This window comes from Salvia miltiorrhiza, chromosome 1 (genome assembly GCF_028751815.1).
Source record: "Salvia miltiorrhiza cultivar Shanhuang (shh) chromosome 1, IMPLAD_Smil_shh, whole genome shotgun sequence".
NCBI lineage: Eukaryota > Viridiplantae > Streptophyta > Magnoliopsida > Lamiales > Lamiaceae > Salvia > Salvia miltiorrhiza.
In genome coordinates, this window is record NC_080387.1 from 14,359,646 (window position 1) to 14,384,915 (window position 25,270).

Consider the following 25,270-nt stretch of genomic DNA (forward strand, 5'->3'; position numbering starts at 1 on the left):
ATTTTTATTATTTTGTCCTTTTTCGAATTTTTATAATTTTAATTTATGTTTAACATAATAAAAAAAATACTATAATTAAAAGTAATAAGAAAATAATTATATAAAATATTGTGGTTGCGTGGTTGGAGTGGTCACTGATAAACTATAAAACATAAGCATGGTTGAGTTGGATAGAATATTAGTGATGTGGAAGAGAGAGAAATTAATTAAATATTGAAAAGATTGGATTGTTGGACCGGTCACTACTAGAGATAGTCTAAGCATTTAAGTAAGTTATACTTATCCCACATTGATTAATTAACATTAATTAATCAAGTATATAAGTTATTATATTGATTAATAATTATGTGCACAAGTGACGAGCTGCAAAGCTCACATGCATGCACATGTACGCCACCTCTGCCACCCACCCTGCCCCAGCCCAGTCCCGGTTCTGGTTTCGTGCCCGGCCTGGCCCCTACCCCATGCCCTGTGCCTTGTTCTCCCGGCACCCGATACTTGGCTCCCGACGTTCGCATCCATAGCCTTGGACTTGGACTTGGACTTAGACTTTGGATCTTGACAATTGGTCTTTGGGTTATCTTTGGGCTAGACATTTTACTCTATTGAACTATATATTTGGACCATCGATTTCTTCGGCCTAAATGATCGAGGCCCAATCCATTGGGCTTGTGAGTGCACATGGAGACCCATCTCGTAGTTGATCTAGAAGGTCCACTCGTTGGTCTCTTGTAAATGTTGCACCAGGAGTTATCCTACAACACCCAGAAACTTCCAGTTATAATGGGACGGGTGGATGTTACGTTGGTGACCACCACCGTTGATGACGACAATAGGAGTTTCAGCCGGGCCTTGATGAGAAGAGAGTAGTTACAACAGTAAATGCTGGTGAGTTTGAATTCAGTAGGCTCCCGATTTATGGGACTTTAAGTTTGTTGGCTCCACTCATGAAGGATTGTGCCTATGAATAGGACAACCACTCATGCATTTCAAACACCACGAAAATCAACACATAAGCACTCACTCTCACCGCATACATTCTAGTAAGAATGTGTAATAACCCGAACTTTTCCTAATAAGTTTATCATTAATTTAGAATTTATTTTGAACTTAGGTGTTTATATGATTCACGCTGGATAAAAGAAAATAAATTTATTTATTTTAATTCCAACAAAATTATTTACAAAAAACATTTTGTAAATTTTTAGCTATTTTAATTCTTTTGCATGTCATATTTACTAAAGTTTGATCATTTAAAGTTTTAAAGAGTATTTTAAATTTACAAGACCCGAATATATTTTGCATATCAATTTATTTTTATGCTATAAGAATTTTAATTGGCCAACACATCATAGCCCTTGAAATTTCTTCCCATCAGCCATAATATCTCTCTCCCCCTTTTCGTGTGTATACCTCATTCAAGTACATAGGGATGGCCTTCACCATACCACCTCCAACAGTCATGCCCTTCACTTCCCATCACCCACGTCTTTAAGTCACAATACATAGACCAAACTTCAGCAATAATTCAACTGAGTTTCTACACTCTCCATTCAAACTTCCCACACAAATTTCTCAACCAGAGATAGAGCTCCAGTCCAGTCCAGAAACAAACAACATTTTCATCAAGGTTTCATTTCAAATTCACTATTGAAGCAGACTGCCAAATCAAAACCACCAAGATGTTCATCAACTCAAGGTTTTATTTCAACCAAATTATTTACGCAGTGTTTACTAAAGTAGGCAACAACTCAATCTTTCATTTTTAGAAAAATACATTCATACATATGTTCGCATACATGTCTATACATTTTGAATATGCAAATATGAGTAGCAATGTATATTTATAGGAAAAGACTTGACCTTGATTGCTTTATGAACTGTACAAGATGCAAACTTTTACTTTTAGAAGAACTAGAACTGATCTAAACTGGAACCTTGCATTCATTGATGTAAGAAAGAAAGAAATGGTGGAGGGAGATAGACTGGTGCTGTTGTGAACTGTGTGTGTGTGCTTAAGTCGAGTCAGGGCGGGGGAGGCTGAGCTTAGGAAGCTCCGGCGGCGGCGCTGACCTTCGTGGGGGTGTGTCTGAACTGTGGTGATTTAAGGAGTGTTGTGAGAGAGAGGAATGGGCTGGGAGAGAGTTGGAGGCGGCGTCGCCTGATCTACGGGCGGCGGCCGGAGATTCGAGGGAGAGGGGCGGACTGGCGGTGGCTGGCTTCAGCTGCCGTCGACCTGAGGAGGGAGGGCCGAGCGTCGTCAGCGGCGGTCGCTGTTGCTCCGGCAAGCTTCGGCGGCGGCGGAGTTCCGAGGGAGAAGGGGGCGGATTTTTGGCGTGAAGAGAGAGAGAGTGAGATGGGATGGGGGCGCAGCTAGGGATGAAGAAAGGAGGAGTAGGGTTTAAGTTGCTGGTTTGTTGGGCCAGGTCTTGGGCCGATTTTAATGAATGTTGGGCCCGTTTTTATTATTTAATTGGGTCATGTCTATTTATTTAGTTGGGCTGCTACCTAATAATTTTAAAATGGGCTATTGTTATTTAATTGAGATTGAGCCTTTGCTTTTAATTAACATTGTGTTTAATTATTTTAAAAAGGATGATTTCATAATAATATCATATTATTATTATGTGCATATATGATTAAGCATGAAATGATTTGCATCAAGTATTTTTGTGAGTGAAAGTATTCATGATTTAATTGGTTTATTTATAAATTCAATTATTTAAGAAAATCGAGTAAGGATATTATTGGTGTCCTTAACTCAAGAATTTAGTTTTCAATTATTTATTTACTAAATTTTGGAAACCCGGCGTGATGAATCAAGTATGTTTAGTACATCCACTAAGACATTAAGATTAGTTTCATGAGACCTATTAAGAATAGAATTTCTTGTAGGCTTTGTGGACCAAGGGGATTAGCACTGCTTTCCCAAGATGAGTTTATGTGATTATGATCTTCAAGCTTTGCCTATCCAGGTGGGCTTACTTTCCAAATGTATAAAGTATGATTGAGTTATTAAGCTCTAAATGTTTCAATAAAATGCAAATTATTTATTCAATGAAATGCAAACTGTTTATCCAATAAAATGTTTATGTGCACTCTGCTATGTTTAAGGCTCGCCACAACGAATCAATTGAGGTTCTCTTATGGCCTAACACGTTATTTGAGAATTGTGTACACTCGTTAGCTGACTCGGTGGGTTGATCTCCATCGGGCACTAACTAAGAGGCGTTATAAGGGTGCTTGTTGGATGTGTTCCGAACCATGTAATGTAAGGGCCTGCCTGGGTAGCGTCCCGAGGTCAATTCAACTTGTCTGAGTTACGTCCTCAGGGCAAGTGCAATGGGAGAAATAGATCCGTCGGTGGCTAAAAGGTCCGGGATCACAGCGAGTAACAGAAAGAGTGTGACATGTGCGCACAAATGAAAGAAATTATTTTAACATGCTTAGAAGTTCTTTCAACTTAAAAACTTCTAAGTCATGTCAAGTATGACTGGATAAACTGCTCTTACTAAAATATGAAATGTTTATGAAAATGCTTGCCCACTGAGTACATTAGTACTTAGCCCAAAAATACTTTCAAATGTTTTTAGGTTGGCTGGCCGGTGCTGACGGGACTGAGCTGAGGCTAGGGTTCAATTTCTATATAGACTTTCCGCTGTAGTAATAACTCTTATACATCTTTTGTTTTCTCAACTTAAGATGACTTCATGTCGAGCTTCAATTTGAAATTTCTAGTTTTATGCTAATGAATGTCGGTTGTCAGAAACATGAGACAAAACTTGTGATCCAAATGGGCCTAGCCCGACTCGTTATCTTATTATTCGGGTTTTAACAAGATTTGTCCTTGTTTATTTCTATAAAATGGTTGCACCTCGATTGTATTTAATATTTATTCTTTCAAGACTTGGGGTGTGACAGAATGTTCTGTTTTCCACAAGTTTGTTCTACTGTAATTTCAATTTAGTTTATTCCTTTGTAATCTTAACTTCTTCATTTATATTTCATTGTAATACGCCCACAAATGATATATTTCAAGACAAGATATTTGCTTGTTGTTTGGACAAGAAAATTAATTTTAGACACTTAATTGAATCTAAAAATTGGGCGAGAAGATTTTAATAGCAAAAGGGCTACTATTGATGCTTCTCATACATTATTGCATGTTCTTGGGCGAGAAGATTTTGATGGTGGGATGACGGTTGATGAAGGTGTTGAGATTGTTTGGACGATTCGAAGTAAAAGTTGTTGGATTGAGGTCGCAGTTAGCGCGACAAGATTTTCATGGGGAGATGTTGCAAGAGTCGAGAGGAGTGACAGTGATGATGAATGTCGACATAGAAATTGGGGAGCTATAAGGATAGTTATTATTTTAATAATATTTTAGTTTTAAGCTATGGGAATAGAATAATAAGTTTATTAAATATTTTTATTATTTTATTAAATAAAAAGTTAAAATAAATAAAATAAGGGTAATGCATAGAATTTTAAAAAAAAATTGTTACACCTAAAGAGAGAAAAAAAATACATTCGCGCTCTAACACTGTCACGCCCCAATTCCCGAAGGAAGGCACGAATGCCGAAACGTGACTAGGGGTTGGATTTAAGAAGGGGTAATAATAATAATAATAATAATAATAATAATAATAATAATAATAATAATAATAATAATAATAATAATAATAATTAAGTAGCAATATTTTTAATATTAAAGTCGGAAAGTTTGGCTCAGCACGCTGGTGGTTTAGAACCAGTCTACAACTACGTGCGGCTAAACAATTGGACATTTAATTACAATTTTAATAAATTACAATTTTAATAAAGCGGTAAATTATGGGGTAACCGAGTCTAGCTCGCCAAAAGGAGTTGACCGACCAGCTCACTCATGAAATTGGCATAGCACAACATGATCATGAGGGCTTTGGTCAAGCGTCCAAGAGGGGCTGACTACATGCACTCTCCATCGAGTGATAAATAAATTATTGTATAAAAATAATATCATATATATAATCTTTTTAACTAGCATTTTACATACTCAAAATATATGACATATTTTTAAATATAATACTAGCTAGCTATTTCAACATATTGCAGGCAACCCGACACAGCTGCTTCCGTCTCCACCATCTTACTAACCTGAAAAGATTGAAAAGATTTGTGGGCTGAAAACTAGTGTACCCAGTGGGTCGTGCATTTTTAAAATAATCATTTTCATATGATAGTCCATGCACATACGTGAATTATAGAAGGTTTTAAAAATAAAACATTTAACTTCTATAATCACAAATCATTTTCATTCATTTGCGCGCGCCATACCGTAGCACCACTGTTACCCTTATCATTTCATTCGTAGTTCCTAGGCGACCCCTGGGAAGTAATCATTCATTCATTCATTCATTAACTAGATGGGACCTCGAGACAAACCCACGTCAGCTACACCATCTAGCCGTATTAAGGACGAACCCAAAATCCTCCTTTCGTCTATAAGGCTCGTGGGTATCAATCCACTACCTTAAGACCGTGCGCACAACTTTTAATAGGTGTGTGAGACTCATTAAAAACCACAATTGTTAACATAAGAGCATTAAACAGCGGGAGAACGTGAAAACATTTCATGGACATACCACATTTCAAATAATAACATTAGAGCTTAATAACTCAAATTTATTTTAGAAAATAGAACCCACTTTAACCTTACAATGCTTTTTGTTAATAACTCGAAATCCTTCTACTCAATCTAATCGGCCTCTTACTACTTTACTATTGTTTCTTTATTTGTTGTTATGTTTTCTTTTGATTCATTGGCCGACTATTTATAGGCCTTTAATCATAGGCTTGCTAGGCTCACTTTGTAGGTTACTAGGTTTGCTTACCTTAAATAGAAAATTTACACGTATATATATAGCTTTGATGAATCATAGGTTAGATGTTTAGATGTGTATTAGAATACACACGTAGTCATTTTGTCAAATATGATTACATCCATGCATTTCTTATTCATGCATGTTACGTATGTACACATTTAAGACTTTTAAATTCTTAAATTATCCATGCATGCATGTTATATGTAGCAACTTTTTTTTAGCTCCCTATATTATAATATAATATATATTAGTATAATATATACACTACGTACTTATTATATATAATGTAAATATTTATTAACTAAAGCCTATTTATATGGCTATATATACGTATAACATATATACAATTATCTTAAGATATATATATATATATATATATATATGTATATGCTATATTATATTATATTTATAAGCAATTTTAAAAGAATATATAATTATACATCTATTATATGTATAAGTATATTTATTTCAAAAATCCTAAATAAATTCTTGAGCAAATATATAAAACTGTCCACTTTCATATTGTAAAGATAAAAAATGTCCACTAAGATAAAAATGATAAAAAATGTCCACTTTGTGGTTGAAAAGACAGAAATAACCCTCACTTTAAAATAATAAAAAATATCCACTCACTTCTACCCCCTCTCTCCTCTCTCTCTCCTCACCTTCACGTCACTCTCTCTCTATCTCACTACCGCCACCACCTCTCCCTCGTAGCATCCTCCGCCGCCGCCGCCGCCGCCGCCGCCTCCACCATCTCTCTCGACGTCGGAAATCCGCGCCACCAGAAGCTCCTCCGCTCAGCGAGTCGAGATCTGCTCCATCTCTCTCTCGGCGTCGGAAATCAGCCGCCTCGTCGCCTCCGCCATCTCCTGCTTCACCCCCGCCGCTCCGCCGCCACTCAATCTCCGCAGCGCCGCACAGCCACCACCACCGCGGCGCCTCTTTCTATCTCTCTCTCTCGATTCTGACTAGGAGAGCTTCGCCAACAACAACGAGATCTCGTCGACAATGATCGACAGATCTGGACATTTTGGAGCTCGACAATGGTGGCTGGGCAGATCTGGCGCGGCCGTGAGCTGCCCACTGAACGGCAGATCTGGCGCAGGCAATAGAGGATGGGGTCGGACGGCGGTAGGTGGGGTGTTGTCTTCGACATCTTGCTCCAGATCTGGTGAGTCGGCCGTGGGACATATACGCCGGGGACAACCAGTGGGACGCGGTGCTGGACGCCGAGATATTGAAGGACACCAGGATGCAGGGGGCCCACCAGGACAACATCGTGTACAGGGAGGAGAGGGTGAAAGATGGGGCGGAGACGGCGCTGCTCATACACGCCATGGAAGAGGCCTTTGATCTCATCAGGGTGGGGATGAGGCATAAGGAAGATACGCCGCAGCTGCTGGGCCTCAGCGAGTGGAATGACCTGCCGGAGCTCGGACCCGTCGGGGACATGCTGGTGGCGCCGGATCTCACTGTGCCTGTCTCTGTTTTGGTTGTGCAACACCAGAATATCAAATCTATTTAATTCATTACCTACATCTGTATATACTAATTCGTGTTTATATTAATTCATTTTTAAAGAAATTATTTCAATCTAATTACCTGTAGACTTGTCCAAACTGTGATTAATTTTTACACCATCTCCACACTCAAACTATAATTAATTTGCAGATATTCTGTTTGAGGTAACGTTGAGGGTGGAAAACAATATTTTCACTTATTTTTTTATTTATTTTTTGTATGTATAGTGAATCATTTTCTTATGAATTCACAACATAATATTCTTGAATTCACGCTCAGATCTATGAATTCACAACTTAATGTTCTTCAATTCACAATCAACTCGATGAATTCACAATTTAATATTCTTGAATTCACAACGAGATCTATGAATTCACAACCAAACTAAATTCTAGTTTTAGTTGTGAATCCAAACTTTAAAAACTCAAATTCACAACTATTTGAATTCACAACCAAAATAAATTATAGTTGTTAATTAAATTCAGGTTGTGAATTAAATTCAGGTTGTGAATTCGACTGGTTGTGAATTAAATTTTGGTTGTGAATTCGTTTGTTGTGAATTCACAACCAAAAAATTCTAATTGTGAATTAAATTTTGGTTGTGAATTCGACTGGTTGTGAATTAAATTTTGGCTGTGAATTCGACTAGTTGTGAATTCACAAACAAAAAATTCTGGTTGTGAATTCGACTGGTTGTGAATTCTCAATTCACAACCAGTGTGAATTCACAACCAAAAAATTTTGGTTGTGAATTCACACTGGTTGTGAATTGCGGGATTTTTTAAAGGGGTGATGTAAAGTAGACATTTTTTTAATTTTTAATGTGAAGGGTATTTTGGTAACAGTGGACATTTTTTAAGTTTTTTATTTTAGTGGACATTTTTTATCTTTACAATATGAAAGTGGCCATTTTAAAAATCCACTCTAAATTCTTTTAGGTAAAATATATCTTCAAATTTAGAAAAAATAAAATTAAATAATATGGCAATATAATGCAGTTGAGCTAATGCTGTGAAAATGCTTAAAGAAATGTAAATGCAAATTTTAAATATGATGAGAAATGAGTAATGACACATTATACTAAGATCTAATTTATTTTAGGCTCAAATAAATCCTAAATAAATTCTACCAAATATTCTAAAAATAATCTAATACTCCCTCCGTCCCATAATAAGTGGCCACATTCTTTTCGGCACGGAGATTAAGAAATTGGGTGTTATATATTTTAATAGAGTGTGGCCTACAATTGTTGACCAAATTAGTGAGTAATTGTTGACTTAATTAAAGTAATTTTGGCATTTTTAGAAAGTGGCCTACAATTGTTGACCAAATTAGTGAGTAATTGTTGACTTAATTAAAGTAAACTTTTGCCATTTTTAGAAAGCAGCCACTTATAGTGGGACAGACGAAAAAGGAAATGTGGCCACTTATTATGGGACGGAGGGAGTATTATCTTATGGAAAATCGGGGTGTTATTAATACCTTCTAGATGACTCGAACCTCCAACTTATTAATTGAAGGAGAAACGTTTTACCAACAAACTGCCCTCATCGTCCAGGGTAATTAATGCAGAGAATCATCCTTCAGTTACACAAGAAATACCCATTATTTATGAGAGTGGCCCAATAGTTAATTTAACAAAGCAAGGCCCGACCCTCGTTTCCTTTTCTCAGGCGCGCTGTGTGCAAAGCGCAACCAAACTCTTCGTCTTTTTCCATTTCCGGCGAAACACTCTCCTTCTTATGATTCTTCTCCTCCGCCGCCTATCGCATCTCGTCGTCCTTCGTTGAGCGCAGCCGCCGCCTGGTATGCTCTTCGTGATTTTTAGCACGCGCGTGCATCCGACTCAAGCATTTCATCAAACAATTGATGTGCGTTATTCCAACTCCGCCTTTCCACTGGAATTGTAGCCAACACCATATTAAATCATTTGGATTCAGGTAATCTACTCAGACTCTCTCTCTCTCTCTCTGGTTATCGTGCTACATTTTTCATGACATGAAGCTTTTTCCCCTTAACCAATCGTATCAACTGACATATGATATTTTGTCATTTGTTTGTGTGTATTTAGTAGAAAACAATGCCTGTGAGAAGAAGTTCAAGCAATGACGGTTCTGTTAAAGTTAGTAGAAAACCGAGGGTTGCCGTAGGGAGCTCAAAAGGGTCGGAAGATGGTGTGAGAACCCCACGGTCAAGGGATAGTGGTATTGGTAGAGGCCAAAGGAAAGCAAGAGTTCCAACGGATGGGTCGAACGGGTCAAGTGGTAGTGTTAGAACTGGAGATGGTAAGAAGATAGGGAATAGAAAGTTGCAAAGCAGAGGAAATGGTAGTGATGATGTTCCGTATCACAGTGTGAATGGAAGATCGAGTGATACACGTGGCAGGGGGAAAAGGGATTGGAAAACGAAGAGTGGGAGCGAGGGGCTTGAAGCAGTTGTTGATGGGAAGTTAGATAGGAAGAGGAAGAGAATCAGTGCTGATCCTGGGCTAGTTGAGCAAGGAAAGTTCGGTGGTAATGATAGAAAGTTTAGGTCTCAATCTAAAGAAAATGTGCTCAACTCAAGTAGGGATAAATTCAGGGGAAGTGAATCACTTGGAAAGGATTATGCATTTAAGGACTCTAGAAGAAACAAATCAGACTCATGTATGGATAATGGAAAGAAGCTGTCGAGGCAAAAGGATTGTGAGTTTACGGACTCTAGCAGAAACAAACGGGTGACAGAGAGTCATAAATTCAAGGGAAGTGAATCACTTGGAAAGGATTATGAATTTAAGGTCTCTAGCAGAAACAAATCAGTGACAGAGAGTGGTAAATTCAGAGGAAGTGAATCACTTGATAAGAGAGGTCAGAACGGTAAGATGGGGCGTGCTGATAAGCCAAAATATGTTAGAGACAATGGCTTAGGGAATGTAAAATCAAAGATAAGTGATAACAGGAAAGCTCCTTTGGCCACACAAAAGGAGTTGAATCAGAGAATAAATGCAGTTGGTTCTGTCCGTCACAATAGAAAGGATCAGAGAATGAAGGCCTTGGTTAATGGTTCAGATTTAACAGAGGCACCACCTAAGAAGAAAAAACGAGGTTTCCGGATAGATCCTTATGATACATCGAACAAGAGATTGGATGATAGCATATCTGATAAAGGTTAGTATGGTTTTTCTTCTAATGGCTAGCCTTGTCTCTGTACCAGTCTAGATTTATGATTTCTATTTTTAGTTGTCAAAAGAATACCAATCTTCCATTAGTTTTGTATGTTATTTTATACATGTTCCTTTGTTTTCCTTAGTAAAGGATTTTGACTTCCAGAATTTGGCAAAATGGAAGGTTACATCAGATTTTCTTACCAGTTGAATTATGAATTGCATTATCATGAGGTTTTAATCTCTTATAAATCCATGAGGCAAAGCAAAATTATCTTTAGATTCTATTCACCCAGAGATCCATATGGTACTCATTCAGCTCCTACTGTCTTACGGATCAAGCTTGTGGTTTTGGATTTTTATCAGCCCAAGCAAATCCTAATTTTGATAGTACGGTAGCAGATTAGTGTTGTCTTCAATTGAAAAACAACTAGCTTCACTTGTTTAAAAGAATATATTTGTCATTACAACTAGGGGCTGGCACAATCCTTTCAGTTGAGTGAGCCGTGCCAAACCCAAATTCTACAAAACCATAAATGATGAATGAATTTTTGGGATGGAACTTTGGCTTCAGTTTGATTTCTATGCATGATGTCCAGGTAATAATCTGGGGAAGATGGATGAGACAGAAAGCAGTGGTTCTCAAATGTCAAAGAATGCGCAATTTCGTGCTATATGTCCTAGCTCCTCCATCCTTTCCTTTGTAGAAGACAATGTAATAACCCATTCAACCTATATGTCATTGGCAACTCCTATAGTTACATTCTCAACTGTTAACGTTGTGATTCTTTTCTTTTTCTCTGGAAAATCTTTATCCAGTTATTAGGACGTAGACGTGAAATTGTATTTAGGAGAGCTGGCTACAACATTGAGCTTCCTGCTCCTTTAGACAACATACCCTTCTCAACGACTCCAGAAAGAGAACGGATCGAAGTACCAGTATGGAGTTACTCTCTTCCAATTTTGAATTGTTTTTACCATGTTCATGTTTGATATTTGAAGTTGACTAAGGCTGAATGGGATTAATGGTGGGTTGTTGGAAAATAAGGCTGGAATATCACCTGTCTTTGATTCTTCCCATTATTCTTGATACCTACTATCATCTGCTTAACATGAAATTCGGACTTCTGATGCTAGCCAAACTAAGATATATTCAATATTATGCTTTTATTGCATGACGTCTTCTCCTTTTTTCATTATAATTACCTGTAATTTATAAAAAAAAAAATATGCTATGTGATGTGGTTGTCTAAAACTGTTATTGGATCTTACATTGAATCCTTACTCTTGCTAATTTGATCACATTGCAGGCATTTAGAAACAAATTAGAATTCTTTGCTGCTGCAAAGATTTCCTCATCATTTCCCCCTCCTGATCTTCCTGAGATTGCATTTGCAGGTAGAATCGTAATATTAGTCACCTCCTTTCAATATAAATAGAGTGAAAAGTTAGTTTTTTGGATTTTGCATTTCCTTGAGCACAGTTCTCGTTTTTGTTCTTTTTCCTGTTTTAAGTTTGCTTTCCTATGTATACTATACTTTCTGGCACATGAAATTTGAATGCATGAAGACCGAAGTATAGATAAAAGACAATTAGCTGGTCCAGTTTATCTTAGGGCTCTTGTATTGTTGTCTTTCTTACAAGATGATTTGGATTTTAATGTTATGGAACTTATATTATGAACTTCCTGGGAAAACATTCAGCTTCATTTCAGAATAAGTTTCTAGTACTTACTTTGGACTGTTTATTCTGTTAGGCCGGTCAAATGTGGGAAAGTCATCATTGCTCAATGCACTAACGAGGCAATGGGGTGTTGTACGGACGTCAGACAAGCCGGGCCTCACACAGGTGCTGCATGTGTTGTTACTGCTAACACTCAAAATATATATGCACACACACTAACATTTTACCATCCTTTTGCAGAGTATCAATTTTTTTAAGCTTGGACCAAAGCTATGTATGGTGGATTTGCCTGGATATGGTTTTGCTTATGCCAAAGAAGAGGTGAAGGAAGCATGGGAGGAACTTGTGAGTATTCTAACAACCACTACAACTTTGTTCCATTTCACATCTCTATTTCTGTCTCTAATTTTCCTTCAGCCATTCTGGATTTCTTGTGATTTGTTGGTGATTATCACACGTTCGGTCACTCCTAAGAAAAGAAAACTAGTATTTGTCAATTTCTTGAAAAGGTAAGATAAAAAAGAGGAAAAAAGAAAGTCATTTTATACTGGAAAATTTCAAGAAACTAAAGGTTAAATGATGATGGTGATCAGCAACTTTTGTCTGTAGAAGGAAGGGAAAACTAGGTCTAGCTTGTCAATGATGAGCTTGGATTAGTGATCATAGCACGATATGACATCATGTCCTTATGATTTTTGTGAGGTATGTGAGGGTTGAGAACAAGCACAAGAAGCAAACATAATCTCACACTTCAACTCAGGCCCTCTGTACGGGGAAGGAAGCACCCTCTTCAAATGTTAATGCAATTACACCTTTATTAAAGTATCAGAGACCAATTTGGATAAAGTGATATTAAAAAAAATCAATTTTTGTTAATGTTTGGATGCCTACCTCGCATGATGTTTTGCTAGGTGAGGTCTTAATGAGAAAACATTTCGAACATGGGAAACAAAGTTTCATCCAATAAATACACATATTATATATTTATATATATATATATATAGAGAGAGAGAGAGAGAGAGAGTTAGGTTATAGTGAGAATGCTATTTTTTGTGAGAAATGAAAATAATGCATAAGTCAGTATATAGTGTTGCATAAGTTTCTTGTAATGATTGAATAACGGTATTCAATTAATTGATAAAATTTCCGATTCCTTTAGGATTCAAACCTAGGTAAAAATTCGCCTCCTCTAGGTAAATATCAACCATAGGATTTGAAAATCTAACGTTGCAGTTTCATTCTCATCACATTTGTCCATTCGCAAAAAGGATAATCAAAATTAACTTATCTCTTGTTGAATGCCTCATATGCAATCAAAAGATTTTAAGTGGAATACTTTTCTCTATAAACTAGATTAACATCTTCCTGTTCAACTATGGTGATTAAGCTTTCTTTAGGGGTTTCATGTGCTGGTGATTTCTCTTTGCGTTGTTTGATATATTTTGTCAAGGTGTAGATTACATTCAGTTTCTAATTGTTGTGTTTTTTATGTCCCAAATCCTTTTTAGGTAAAAGAGTATGTCATGACACGTGTTGGTCTAAAGCGGGTATGTCTTCTTATAGACACAAAATGGGGTATGAAGCCAAGGGATTTTGAACTTATTGATCTGATGGAAAGGTACATAAATTATTTGCACGACCTCCATCATCGTGTGTTTCTTTTTCTGTTGCAAAATCTTTCTATTGGTGAATTTCAGTGACAGAGTGATGTCCATAACTTTATATTATAAATGGTTGAATCACATGGCAGAGGTGGTCCAAAGTTGCTTTATATTTTTCCTTGGGTATTTATTAGTCATATGTTGTAAATTGTACTCCCTCCAGCCCATAAAAACATGCATACCCCATTTATAGTAATAACTCTCCCACTAAACATCACAATCAATGTGGGACCCTTTCTCCACTCACACTACATTTTACAAGATTTCTTAAAACTCGCGTCGTCCCATACTATGCATGTTTTTATGGGATGGAGGGAGTATTTAATACTTCCTCCGTCCCCCATATTTATGCATACCTTGCCTTTTTGGTACGTCCCCCAAATTTATGCATACTCTATTTTTGGACACTACCCCACACATAATTCTTATAATTTTACCCTTTTAACTTTCACTATTTACCCACAATCTACTTAACAATACCCTCAATGTGGGACCCTTTCTCCACTATCATTACTTCAAACAACTTTTTATTAAAACTCGTGCCTAAGTCAACCATGCATAATTTTAAGAGACGGAGGGAGTATTATGTCTGTAATGCTAAACAGGCCAACTGCGAAAATAAGTGGGCTATTGAAGATTTAGATTATGTGTACAATTGTTTTTAGTGACTTGATGGAGCATCATCCTGAAAATCAATTTGCTGCTATTTTGTTGTTAATTCCACTAATGAGAATTCTGCTAACCCTTCTTCATCTTAAATGTGCAGGTATGAGACAAAGTATCAAATTGTTTTAACAAAAACTGATTTGGTTTTTCCAATTGATGTGGCGCGACGAGCAATGCAAATTGAAGAGGTAAGTATTGTAGACGTGTAATAGTATAGAAATCACATCCATATATGCTTTTCTGACTGGAGCAACATCATCTGTGATCTTACAGAACCTCAAAGCAAAGAAATCTGCAGTTCAGCCCTTGGTATGGACATCAATAATTTCTCTTTACGTGTAGTTTTATTCTATAATATGAATCATAATTACAATAACCTTGTCTAACTACAGATGATGATAAGCTCGAAAACTGGTGCTGGTATCCGAAGTTTAAGGACAGTACTAGCTAATATTGCCCGGTTTGTCCCACGCTAGAAGGCGCTTCTTGAGAGGTATTTGTTCATGCTGGATTTGAATTAGTGAAACAAGTAGAACCTAGGGCGCTAGAATAGGAAAACAACTCTCCCTCAAGCTTTAATTACCAATTAGTAGTTAGTTTTTAAATTCTAATTGTAGTTCTTTGCAAAACTTCTTTTGCTATATGCACACAAGATTTTGTTTTATTCTCCCCTGAAAATCATAATGTCTGGTGTTCAAATATCAACGTTTTGGATCTCACTAGTTAAAAAATTGCAGTTATTCCAGTGATGTGATGCATCCCAATACTAAGGTCATTGTGCAGTTGATATTGAATAGAGAAATCAATGCGTAATCGGAAACATATTTTAACACTGGCTATCTCTGAATCAAAAATTGGATATTGTGTCTGTTTCTGGGAATGTTTTCACTTTGTTATCAAGGATTGGATATTGTATTTGTTTCTGAGTCTTTAAGAGGATTTTTTTTTTCTTTCTCATGTTTGGAATTTTAAGGATTTAGTTTAGCCCCCATCTATTTGTGAGTGGAGTTAAGATAAACTTTTAATGTGGCCAGCTGAACTTTTCTTGGGCTCATATTTATATAGTATGACAATGTTTTTTTAAATGAGAGTTTGATGCTTGCAACGTAGCTTACCTTTTATACAGAATAGTTTATTCACCCAGTTTGATTTCGCATTGGTTTATGTATTGCACCTTGTGCTTAATATTTTGAGATAATCAGACAATTGCTAGTTAATTCTCACTCTTTCAATCTTGTTGCAAGTTAGACCAAAAAAATTTAAAACATTCAATAATGTCCAATTTTTTTAGGACAAATAGCACCAAAATCCTTATAGTTTCGCGAAATTTGCATTTTTCACTTGACCTTTAAATTTCTTGTTAAAATCCTTAATCGTTGCTTCGATTCTCGTTTTTCCCTTAGTGACGTTTTCCGGCCATTAATTAGATGACGTGTCACCAACGTGGCACACTTATGCTGAATAGATTAATTAGAAGTTAAACGACGTCGTTTTGCGTCTAACCTAATAGCATCGAAATCCCTGAAGTTTGGCGCGATTCTCATTTTTCCCTAGACCTTAGAATGAAGCTAAACGACAACGTTTTGCTAAGCTTCTTGTTGAGGGTGTCTGGTTTGGTTGAGGAAACAAGGCGGTCGATTGTTGTGTGTCGTCGTTTGAGATAAAGGCAGAATTGAGAGAGAAGACTGAGGCTGGGGTCGGCGGCGGCGGTGTCGCTGCTGCCCAGCCAAGGGCGGATGGGAGTGGACAGAGAGGGAGATTCAGAGGGTGCTTCAGTTTGAGGGAGTACAGACGAAGGACGAGGGGGCTCCTCGCCGAAGTTACAGCGGTGGCAGCGTCGTACTTGTGTGTCCGTGGCTGAAGTTCCAGCGGGATGACGAAGACGAAGACATGGATTGGGTGTTTTTTTGTCTCAAGAACCCTAATTTGAGGTCAAGGGAAAATTGCGAATTCGGCGAAACTTCGAGAATTTTGGCGAAACTATGTAGTTTGCGTCGCCGGAAACTTAATCCTACATGACTTTCCGACAACCATGTCAGCATTAGTTAAATTGTCAATCAATTTTATGGGAAAAACGAGAATCGAAATTAAGTTCAAGGATTTTAACAACAAATTTAAAGGTCAAGCGAAAAATGCGAATTCGACGAAATTTCAAGGATTTTGGTGCTATTTGCCCATTTTTTTATTTGCAGTAAATTCATCTCTCTAAATTTTTGTGTGAGTTCGGAGTTGAGATTTGGACTTTCAGTCAACTTAAAATTTATTAAGTACTTTTGAAGCTCATTGTCTGAATTATCCTTCCATATTGTCGTTTGCGTCGCCGGAAATTTAATCCTACATGGCTTTCCAACAACCATGTCAGCATTAGTTAAATTGTCAATCAATTTTATGGGAAAAACGAGAATCGAAATTAAGTTAAAGGATTTTAACAAGAAATTTAAAGGTCAAGGGAAAAATGCGAATTCGACGAAACTTCGAGGATTTTGGTGCTATTTGCCTATTTTTTTATTTGCAGTAAATTCATCTCTCTAAATTTTTGTGTGAGTTCGGAGTTGAGATTTGGACTTTCAGTCAACTTAAAATTTATTAAGTACTTTTGAAGCTCATTGTGTGAATTATCCTTCCATATTGTCAGTCTTGTTGTTGGATGTCTTGAACTGCTACACGAACTATTGGGGATAGGGATGGCAACAGGCCGGATCTCATCAATACCAGATTCCGATCCAAATCCGCGGTTCTGAAAATTTAGGATCCAGATCCGCGGGTCCGCGGGTCTAGATCCATGGATCTACTATTTTTAAATTAAATTAAAAAAAAGTCACAAAATCAACAACATTTAATTTTCTTCATAATAAATATTGCACAAAACAAAGCATTTTAATTTGTAATTCTAATTTGTGTATTATTTTTAATATTTAATATTATTAATAAAATAAATGTAAAAAAATAAATAATATATATTAAATAAAACGGATCCACGGGTCGGATCCGAATCTCAAATTTCAAGATTCAGATCTAGATCTGTTTTAAAAATTGAGATCCAGATCCACGGGTCCAAAAACTTGAGATCTAGACCCTAAAAAATGGATCTGGATCCACGGATCTGGATCAGGTTCACGATCCATTGTCATCTCTAATTGGGGAGTCCTAATTTTGTTGTGCCAACCACCAACTCAATTACTCAACGTCGGACATCCAATGATGAAATTAACAATAAGGGAGGACAATTTAGATAATTTAAATGCCATCAATCAATTTTGAATTTTGATGTTAGATGAACTTCGAAATCTCACTTCCAAACTAATGCCAAAAAATAGGAGAGATGAATTTTTACTATAAATCGGAAGATTGGAATACTATTAAAATATTTTAAAATAGAGGTGTCATCTGCAATAAGATCGCGGTTTAACTGTTATTATCCATAATATATTTTGAGAGAATTATCTTTAATATTTTATATCAAATATGTTGGGACTTATTACGAATTGCGAGGTCAGTTTGTTCTTAAACGAGTTTGTGATTTGGACGTAAGTGAAGTTTTTTTTTTTTTTTTTTTAGAATTACAAAAGATATTTAATGTATAATTAAACAAGCAATGGATACTACTCACACAGGTGAGAAAAACTATCCACACGCAGACGGGATTGACTCAAAGATCTCTCATAAAAGAGAATTTTTGGATGCCTCAATTTTATCATTTCAGCTAAGCTTCATTGACAAAAAATTAAAAAGGACGTGTGTGAAGTTCCACTAACTTTAATTGAGAGATTGTTTTACATATAATTGACATTATATCATTGGGACTCGTTGAAAAGAGGATGAATGCATTGTTTTACCATTCCAACCTAATTCTTTGATCACTAATTGAGGGACTTTTGTAATGACTGCAGCACGTCGTCTTGAGTTGAATTTGTCATCATCAAAGGAGTTGAGAGAGATTTGGTAACTTTAGGTTTTAGTTATAAAAGTTTTATATGCCCTTTGTTCGGTAAGAGTATTGTTTGGAGGATGACACCTTTTAGTTTAGTAATATATGAGTGGCACTCACTCTAGTAGAAATATATATATCTTGCTGCATAATTGCATGTGCATAAATATTTTTATGTTTTGCTTCTATAATATACTCCCTCCGTCCCAAACGAAATGTTCTGTTTTCCTTTTTGGGCTGTCCCAAACGAAATGTCATGTTTCCTTTTTTGGCAATACACACTCTCTCTATACTTAATATTTAAATAATTTACACCAACCCACTTTATCTACTTTATACTCATTTCTTAATCTCCGTGCCGAAAAGAAATAGGTCATTTCGTTTGGGACGGAGGGAGTATATACCAATTGAATTGAGTACGACCTACTAATGATATAGTCACTTCCCACATACACTTTAATTATACAATATATAAAAAAGAAGAGAAAATAAATGGTTAGGTATATATCCATCTGTTTCAGTTTTTGACCGCGTCTAGGGATGGCAATCTACCCGCGGGTAGCGGGTATCCGCGAAAACCCGCACTCATTAGGGTAGGGTTTGGATACCATTTGATATCCACGGATAGTTTCGTGGGTGCAATTCACTATCCATTTAGTTCGTGGGTATGGGTTTGGATACTTACTATCCATACCCGCGAAACCCGTTTACCCGCCAAAAATACCCGCTAATTATCCGTCAATTACCCGTCAAATATCCACAAAAAAATTCATAAAATATGGGCCTTGAATATATATTTTAAGGTTATGGGCTAGTATATTATAGACATTGTTCTTTGTTGGATTTTATATTTTAGTTGATGAATTTGAACATTGTTCTTTGTGAATTTGAATTTAAACATTGTTCTTTGTGGATTTGAACTATGATATTTGTGTTGATTTTTTTTTTCTATTAAATTTGTTGTAAATTAATATTTAAATTCTATTTCGTGGGTATCCAGCGGATAGTAGGTATCCGGCGGATAGTGGGTATCCGGCGGATAACGGGTATCCGTCGGATAGTGGGTGACGGATACCCGTCGGATAGCGGGTTTCGCGGATACCCGACGGGTAGTGGGTATCCGCGGGTAGTGGGTTTGGATACCATTTGATATCCATGGATAGTTTCGTGGGTAGCAACCACTATCCATTTAGTTCGTGGGTATGGGTATGGATAGTCACTATCCATACCCATCGTACCCGATTGCCATTCCTAACCGCGTCACAGAAGGAGGGAATGATTCGACTTGCTGCCAAAACAAAATAGTGAAAGTGTGGAGGCAAACAGAGAAACAATAATGGACACAACATGTCATTGTAATTGTATGCTTTGCTGCTTTTACAAGTCAAATAATATAATTTCTTTTTATTCAACACGCGTTTACAATTCAACAACTACTACTTTTCAATGTTTTAGAATACTCCACAATCCGAAACCAATTACAAATAGAATATTATCTCCACTCCACCATTCCAAACCAATTCAAGAAGTACTACTTTTCAATGTTTTGCTTTAGTAGTTATGTGAAATTAACTTTAGATCACATGTTTCTTTAGATCACATGTTTTCTTATACTCCCTTCATCCACAACAAATAGTCCTAGAAGGAAACGAGACGAATTTTAATGAAAATAGTTTAATTTATTTTGAGTGGAGAAAGAGGCTCACTTAAAAGTAGTGTTAACAATAAGAATTAATTGTATTGTGAGTGGAGAATAGGGCCCACCATGTGATAGATAGTTTCTAAAAATAAAAAGAAATTTATTTTTATGGACATCCCAAAATGACAAAAATTGACTATTTTTTTATGGACGGAGGGAATATAATTTACAATTGTCGTCAACAAATATATTTTAAGAAAACACCATATTCTAACCAAAATCATATAATAAAAAATATGGATGGTTAAATCAATTGGAATCAATTAGATGGTTACAATGCTTTTTGTTATAGTAGTTGAGTGTTATAATTTTATTTCATTTATAATTTTCAATAATTAAATTAAATGTAATGTAGTAAATTATGTAATTTTTTAAACGAAAAATATACACAACACTCAAACTAAATATAAAAAACTAAATAAATAAAATGAACATCGAAAAGATCGACGGTTCAGCCTTTGAATCGACAATTTTTAACCTGATCCTGAACCGCTGGTTAAAGACTTTCCCCCCCCCCCCCAAATGGACCACACACTCTTTGTGGAACGGATGGAGTAATATTTTTCTTGCGCAGGAATTGATTAGGAAATATGAGAGAAAGAGAATTTCACCACGTTGTATGATCAAGATAGACCTTCAAAAGGCCTATGATACAATTTCATGGAAATTCCTACACAAAGTGCTTCAAGGCTTGAATTTTCACCCGTTTTTCTCCCATTGGATCATGACGTGTGTAACATCGACAACATTCACGATTGCTATAAACAGAAGTCACCATGGCTTTATTCAAGGGAAAAGAGGTTTACGCCAAGGGGACCCGATGTCACCAACTTTATTTCTTCCTTGCAGGGAATACCTCTCCAGACTCATCCAACCTCGCACAAGGGATCTAGAATTTAATTTTCACCCTAAATAGGAAGCTTTAAATATTACACACTTAGCTTTCTCTGATGTTTTGCTCTTGTTTGGCATGGGTGATGTCGGGTCAATGACTATTCTTGCGGATATTTTACAAGAATTCGCGGATACCTCGGGGCTTAACATAAATAAAGCAAAATCTCATGTCTTTTTTGCCGGAGTGAACGTGGCGGACAAGAATCAAATCTTACAAATGTTTGGCTTTCAAGAAGAAACCATTCGTATCAAATACCTTGACATCCCCTTGGCTGCCAAGAAACTCCTTGTTAACCAATACGCTTCTATAATTTCTAAAATTTCGAAATCTATTACTCCCTCCGTCCCACGAAGTATGACCCAGTTTCCTTTTTAATTTATCCCATGAAGCTTGACCTGTTTCTAAAAATGGCAAAAAATTTACTCTTTATTCACCTTTTCACTTTTTCACCTACCACACTTAACACACAAAATACCAAGTTCTTAATTCTCGTGCCGAAAAAGAATGGGTCATGCTTCATGGGACGGAGGGAGTAATAAATGGTCTAATCTAAGTCTTTCCATTGTAGGGACACTCGAATCGGCTAGGGCTTTCCTACAAGGCACCGTGGCATATTGGCTTCAATTTTCACTACAAGAAAAATGCTGATAGAAACCGGTTTTTAACCGGTTTCTATTAGCACAAACTACCGGTTTCGTAGCTAGCGGTTTCGTAGGGGTAGAAATAAAGGCGCTGATAGAAACCGGTTAATAACCGGTTTCGTAGGTATGTAAGACACCGGTTATTAACCGGTTTCTAATAGCGCATTTTTTAGCGGTGTGTTTTGCATTGATAGACACCACTACATAATAGGATAATAGAAACCGGTTTTTAACCGGTTTTGTAGGTTATTTGTGGGGAAAAAAAATTATTTTGTAGCCCCTATAAAAAGGGCTTTTAATAAAATAAAATAAAATTTATAACAAAAATAATAAACAACAAATAATTAGTTCCTACAGCTTCCTATCATTTTCAACGGTGTCTATTATCTTCTCCTGATTGCTCTCTTTCTCGATCTCGTCTACTAGTTGTTGCAGCTTTCTATCAATCTCCTCAGATGCCTTGTTTCTTTTGTCTTGCTTTACGACTGGGCTTCTTCTTCTGAGCTTTTAGTTGCTCGAATTCCACTATCTTTTCGGGGCAAGCTCTGCAAGATCACACTCCACAATATGACATTTTTAGAATCTTGAAATGGAAAAGAAAGTATTCACATCATACCTCTCCACAAGATCAGCCGGTACAATCGATGCCTCGACTCCGTCCATGTCTTCCCATGAAACCTTAAAATAGTCCCTTCCCTGGATTTTTCGTTGATACAGGACATTTCACTGACATCTACACTCACAACCAAAACTAATTGAATATACAGCCATGTAGTCTTAACCAAACGGACTGCTCCCACATACCTCATTAATTGGCAAACGGAGTTCTAATTCCGATGAAGTCGAACGAAGGTTAGCAAATTGCCTCAAGTTTCTTTCTGCAATCTTTGGAAGGATGTACTCATCTAAACCAAGAAAAATACAACCTTTAGCAATGCACAAAGACAACGCACAATAGATTTTTCATTCTAGATAGCTGTTGGAAGACAAGTAATCCAATTCCTTCACAATAAAAACGAGCACAATAGATTTTTCATTCTAAGAGTAGAAGGGGAGAACATAATTCAAGAAACATTCACAGACATGCTTTTGCTTTCAAGATAACATTCCTCTTTTGCTTTTATAAGAATATGGCAGGAACAACAAATGAAGCAGATTTTGCTAATATGAAGCAGCAACAACATATTTAATTATCAAAATAGCACGAAAAGCTGTCAGCAAAATTTTAGTCGTTTAGCATGCATGAATAAGGTAGCTCTCAAATTTTTAGTTGTAAGAACTTTGAACTATATCAGTATCTTTTAGCTCACATCATCTATCCACACATAGGCCCCCCCAACATATAGTGTAGAATTATAAAACTAGAAAGCCAATTGAAATAGCATATTGCAAGGCAACAAAAACACATGGAAGAATTAATCGACCTTTTTTGGCCCAGATTGATGAATTTGATCCAGTATTGGAGCAAGAGGTGGTAAGGTATTGCATTTATCACCAAATACAACCCTAGTACCCACAGGTCTATGCACATTCATCTTCAACACACAGTTCACCATATGATTAAACCTTTGAAGTAGAAGTAATGAAATTCAAACATGTGAATATAATTTAAAATAATGATGATAACTTACATATCATCTCTAGTATCAATTTCATTTTCTTCTCCCAAAGGTTGGGCTTTCTTTTCTAAAAGAAAACCCTCTTCCCTTTCTCAGGCCTCATCGTAGTTCCTCTTAAGAGTTCAGAAGGATTCACATCAGAATGGCTTTCTGGCACCAGGCAAGATCTTCAGAAACCTTTTTACCCTTAACTTTTTTTGTTTCGAAAATCGAACTCTGGAAGTCAGGGGAAGACCTTTTGATGCAAAATATCCATCTGTGACATCAAAAAATGTTTTATCGCACTGTTTAGTGACAACCAAACTCAAGAAACTCAAAAGAAGATATAAACACCTGAGAAAGAATGCGGAAGAGAGAGAGGAGGGTGTGAAGGCAGAGTAGAGCGTCCTAGAAGAAATCTGCCCCTAGGTTTTCCTTCAGTGAATGAGACGCCAAATTATTCCCTGAAAGTTCACGGCAGGAGGCCAAATACGCCGGTGAAACTCATAAAATCTGACTTCAGTGATGAGGAATTGACGATTTAGTGAGGGATGGAGGCGAGGCCAGGACGTGTAGCGTCGGCTAGATATGGTGGCGCGGGGAGATGGAGGCGGAGAACATCAGTTGTGCGGCAGATGAGATGAATTTCAAGTAGGGTTTTAGATTTGGGGGCAGGCGACAGAGATGATATTTTGTGGTTGCGTCGGCCGTTGAGATAGCGGGGGTGAGATATGGAGGCGGCGCAGGGGACATGTGGCGTCGGTCGGGGTGGGGCGGCGCCGGAGAGGTCGACTGAAAGGGGGAGCTCGACTGAAACTTCGAGAAGAACATAGTGGGCGGCTGTTGGTGCTGAATGTGTGTTTCAAAGTTTGATTTTCTATTTTTATTTTTTTTAATCTTGAAAAGTTCTTTAAAACCGGTTTTAAACCGGTATAATATGATTTAATTAAAACCGATTTCATAACATACCTACGATACCGCATAAAAGAAACCGGTACTTAAAAACCGGTTTCTATCAGCGCTTTTTTTTAAAATAGAAACCGGTTATATCTACGAAACCGGTTTTTGAAGCTATGAAACCGGTTTTAAGTAAAAACCGATTTCTTTTAAGTGGTTTCTATTACAGTTTTTGTTGTAGTGTTTTTTCCTGTCCTGGCCACCGTTGTTGAGAGGATCAACCAGATTGTACAAAAATTTGTTTGGAACAACAAATCAAGCCAGTGACAAGGAAGAACGTTTGCAAACCAAAGAGTGTAGGGGGACTCTCCGTAAGGGACCTCACCGCTTGGAACAAAGCCCTACTTAGCAAGATTTTGTGGAACATACATAAAAAATCTTACTCACTTTGGATAAAATGGATCCACAGAGAGTACATCAAGGGTTGGGACTATTGAATGATCAAGAAAAGAAATGGGGACTCGCCCTTAATCAAGAACATCATAGACACTCGGGATTTGCTATTTCAAAAGCTTGGGAACCATCGACCGAAGCTTGTTGAAACCATGGAAAAATGGACCATTTAAGAAGTGGTTGCCAAAGCCTATGAAATTGTCCGGCCTAAGGGAGAATCTCACTATTGGCACAGAAAAATCTAAGGCAGCTTTATACTGCCAAAATTTTCAGTCACGACCTAGAAACCCATCCAAAGCTGGCTCTTCATGACTGAATGGATTACTCACAAACCTATCTCTAAAATATGTTGCATCTGTAACTTAGCTAAGGAATCTAATACCCATCTCTTTTTTTGCTTGTGCAGGAACCGCAAAGGTTTAGTTATACATAAGTGAGTGGGCTAAGATCAGCCATGCCATGCTGACACTACTAAGTGTTGTGAAACACCCCTACGAAAAAGGCAAAGGATCGGCAATATATAAAAAAGCTTTGGCTTTCATTTTTCAGACTACAACCAACCATTTATGGTTCGCTCGTAATCGACTTGTGTTTGAAGATGAACCATTTGTAGTAAAAA

General features: G+C 37.0%; 1 protein-coding gene and 2 long non-coding RNA genes across 6 annotated transcripts; 2 read left to right on the forward strand and 1 right to left on the reverse strand.

Annotated features, from left to right (window-relative positions):
* The first annotated feature begins 1,418 nt into the window (after window positions 1-1,418).
* On the forward strand, window positions 1,419-3,852 carry LOC131006701 (uncharacterized). Its single transcript, XR_009095716.1, has 2 exons — window positions 1,419-1,699; window positions 3,594-3,852. It is a non-coding gene; the product is annotated as an uncharacterized LOC131006701 (long non-coding RNA).
* Window positions 3,853-8,934: 5,082 nt separating this feature from the next.
* Window positions 8,935-15,558, forward strand: LOC131006669 (uncharacterized). Of its 3 annotated transcripts, XM_057933829.1 has the most exons (12): window positions 9,016-9,328; window positions 9,460-10,534; window positions 11,130-11,245; window positions 11,350-11,469; window positions 11,841-11,928; window positions 12,287-12,378; window positions 12,454-12,558; window positions 13,722-13,831; window positions 14,641-14,728; window positions 14,814-14,849; window positions 14,933-15,033; window positions 15,278-15,558. In XM_057933829.1, exons 2-11 carry the CDS (start codon window positions 9,469-9,471, stop codon window positions 15,014-15,016), a joined length of 1,905 nt encoding a protein of 634 aa, XP_057789812.1. In that variant the 5' UTR covers window positions 9,016-9,328; window positions 9,460-9,468; the 3' UTR covers window positions 15,017-15,033; window positions 15,278-15,558. The 3 variants fall into 3 exon arrangements, with proteins under 3 accessions (XP_057789814.1, XP_057789813.1, XP_057789812.1); XM_057933831.1 differs by lacking the exon at window positions 15,278-15,558 and having other exon boundaries at window positions 8,935-9,328; window positions 9,463-10,534; window positions 14,933-15,204; XM_057933830.1 differs by lacking the exon at window positions 15,278-15,558 and having other exon boundaries at window positions 8,991-9,328; window positions 14,933-15,204.
* A 6,400-nt stretch (window positions 15,559-21,958) lies between these two features.
* On the reverse strand, window positions 21,959-24,299 carry LOC131006685 (uncharacterized). Of its 2 annotated transcripts, XR_009095699.1 has the most exons (6): window positions 23,656-24,299; window positions 23,335-23,578; window positions 23,128-23,238; window positions 22,508-22,608; window positions 22,320-22,436; window positions 21,959-22,248 (listed from the first exon to the last, which is right to left on the reverse strand). It is a non-coding gene; the product is annotated as an uncharacterized LOC131006685 (long non-coding RNA). The 2 variants fall into 2 exon arrangements; XR_009095700.1 differs by lacking the exon at window positions 23,128-23,238 and having other exon boundaries at window positions 23,656-24,294.
* Window positions 24,300-25,270: the final 971 nt, after the last annotated feature.

What these genes read in the sequence shown, in the direction of transcription:
- LOC131006669 (XM_057933831.1), top strand. Translation starts at nt 9,469, where the DNA reads ATGCCTGTGAGAAGAAGTTCAAGCAATGACGGTTCTGTTAAAGTTAGT. An exon ending in GAGAACGGATCGAAGTACCA is followed by an intron (nt 11,470 to 11,840) that starts GTATGGAGTTAC and finishes ATCACATTGCAG; the next exon opens with GCATTTAGAAACAAATTAGA. An exon ending in CTTATTGATCTGATGGAAAG is followed by an intron (nt 13,832 to 14,640) that starts GTACATAAATTA and finishes TTAAATGTGCAG; the next exon opens with GTATGAGACAAAGTATCAAA.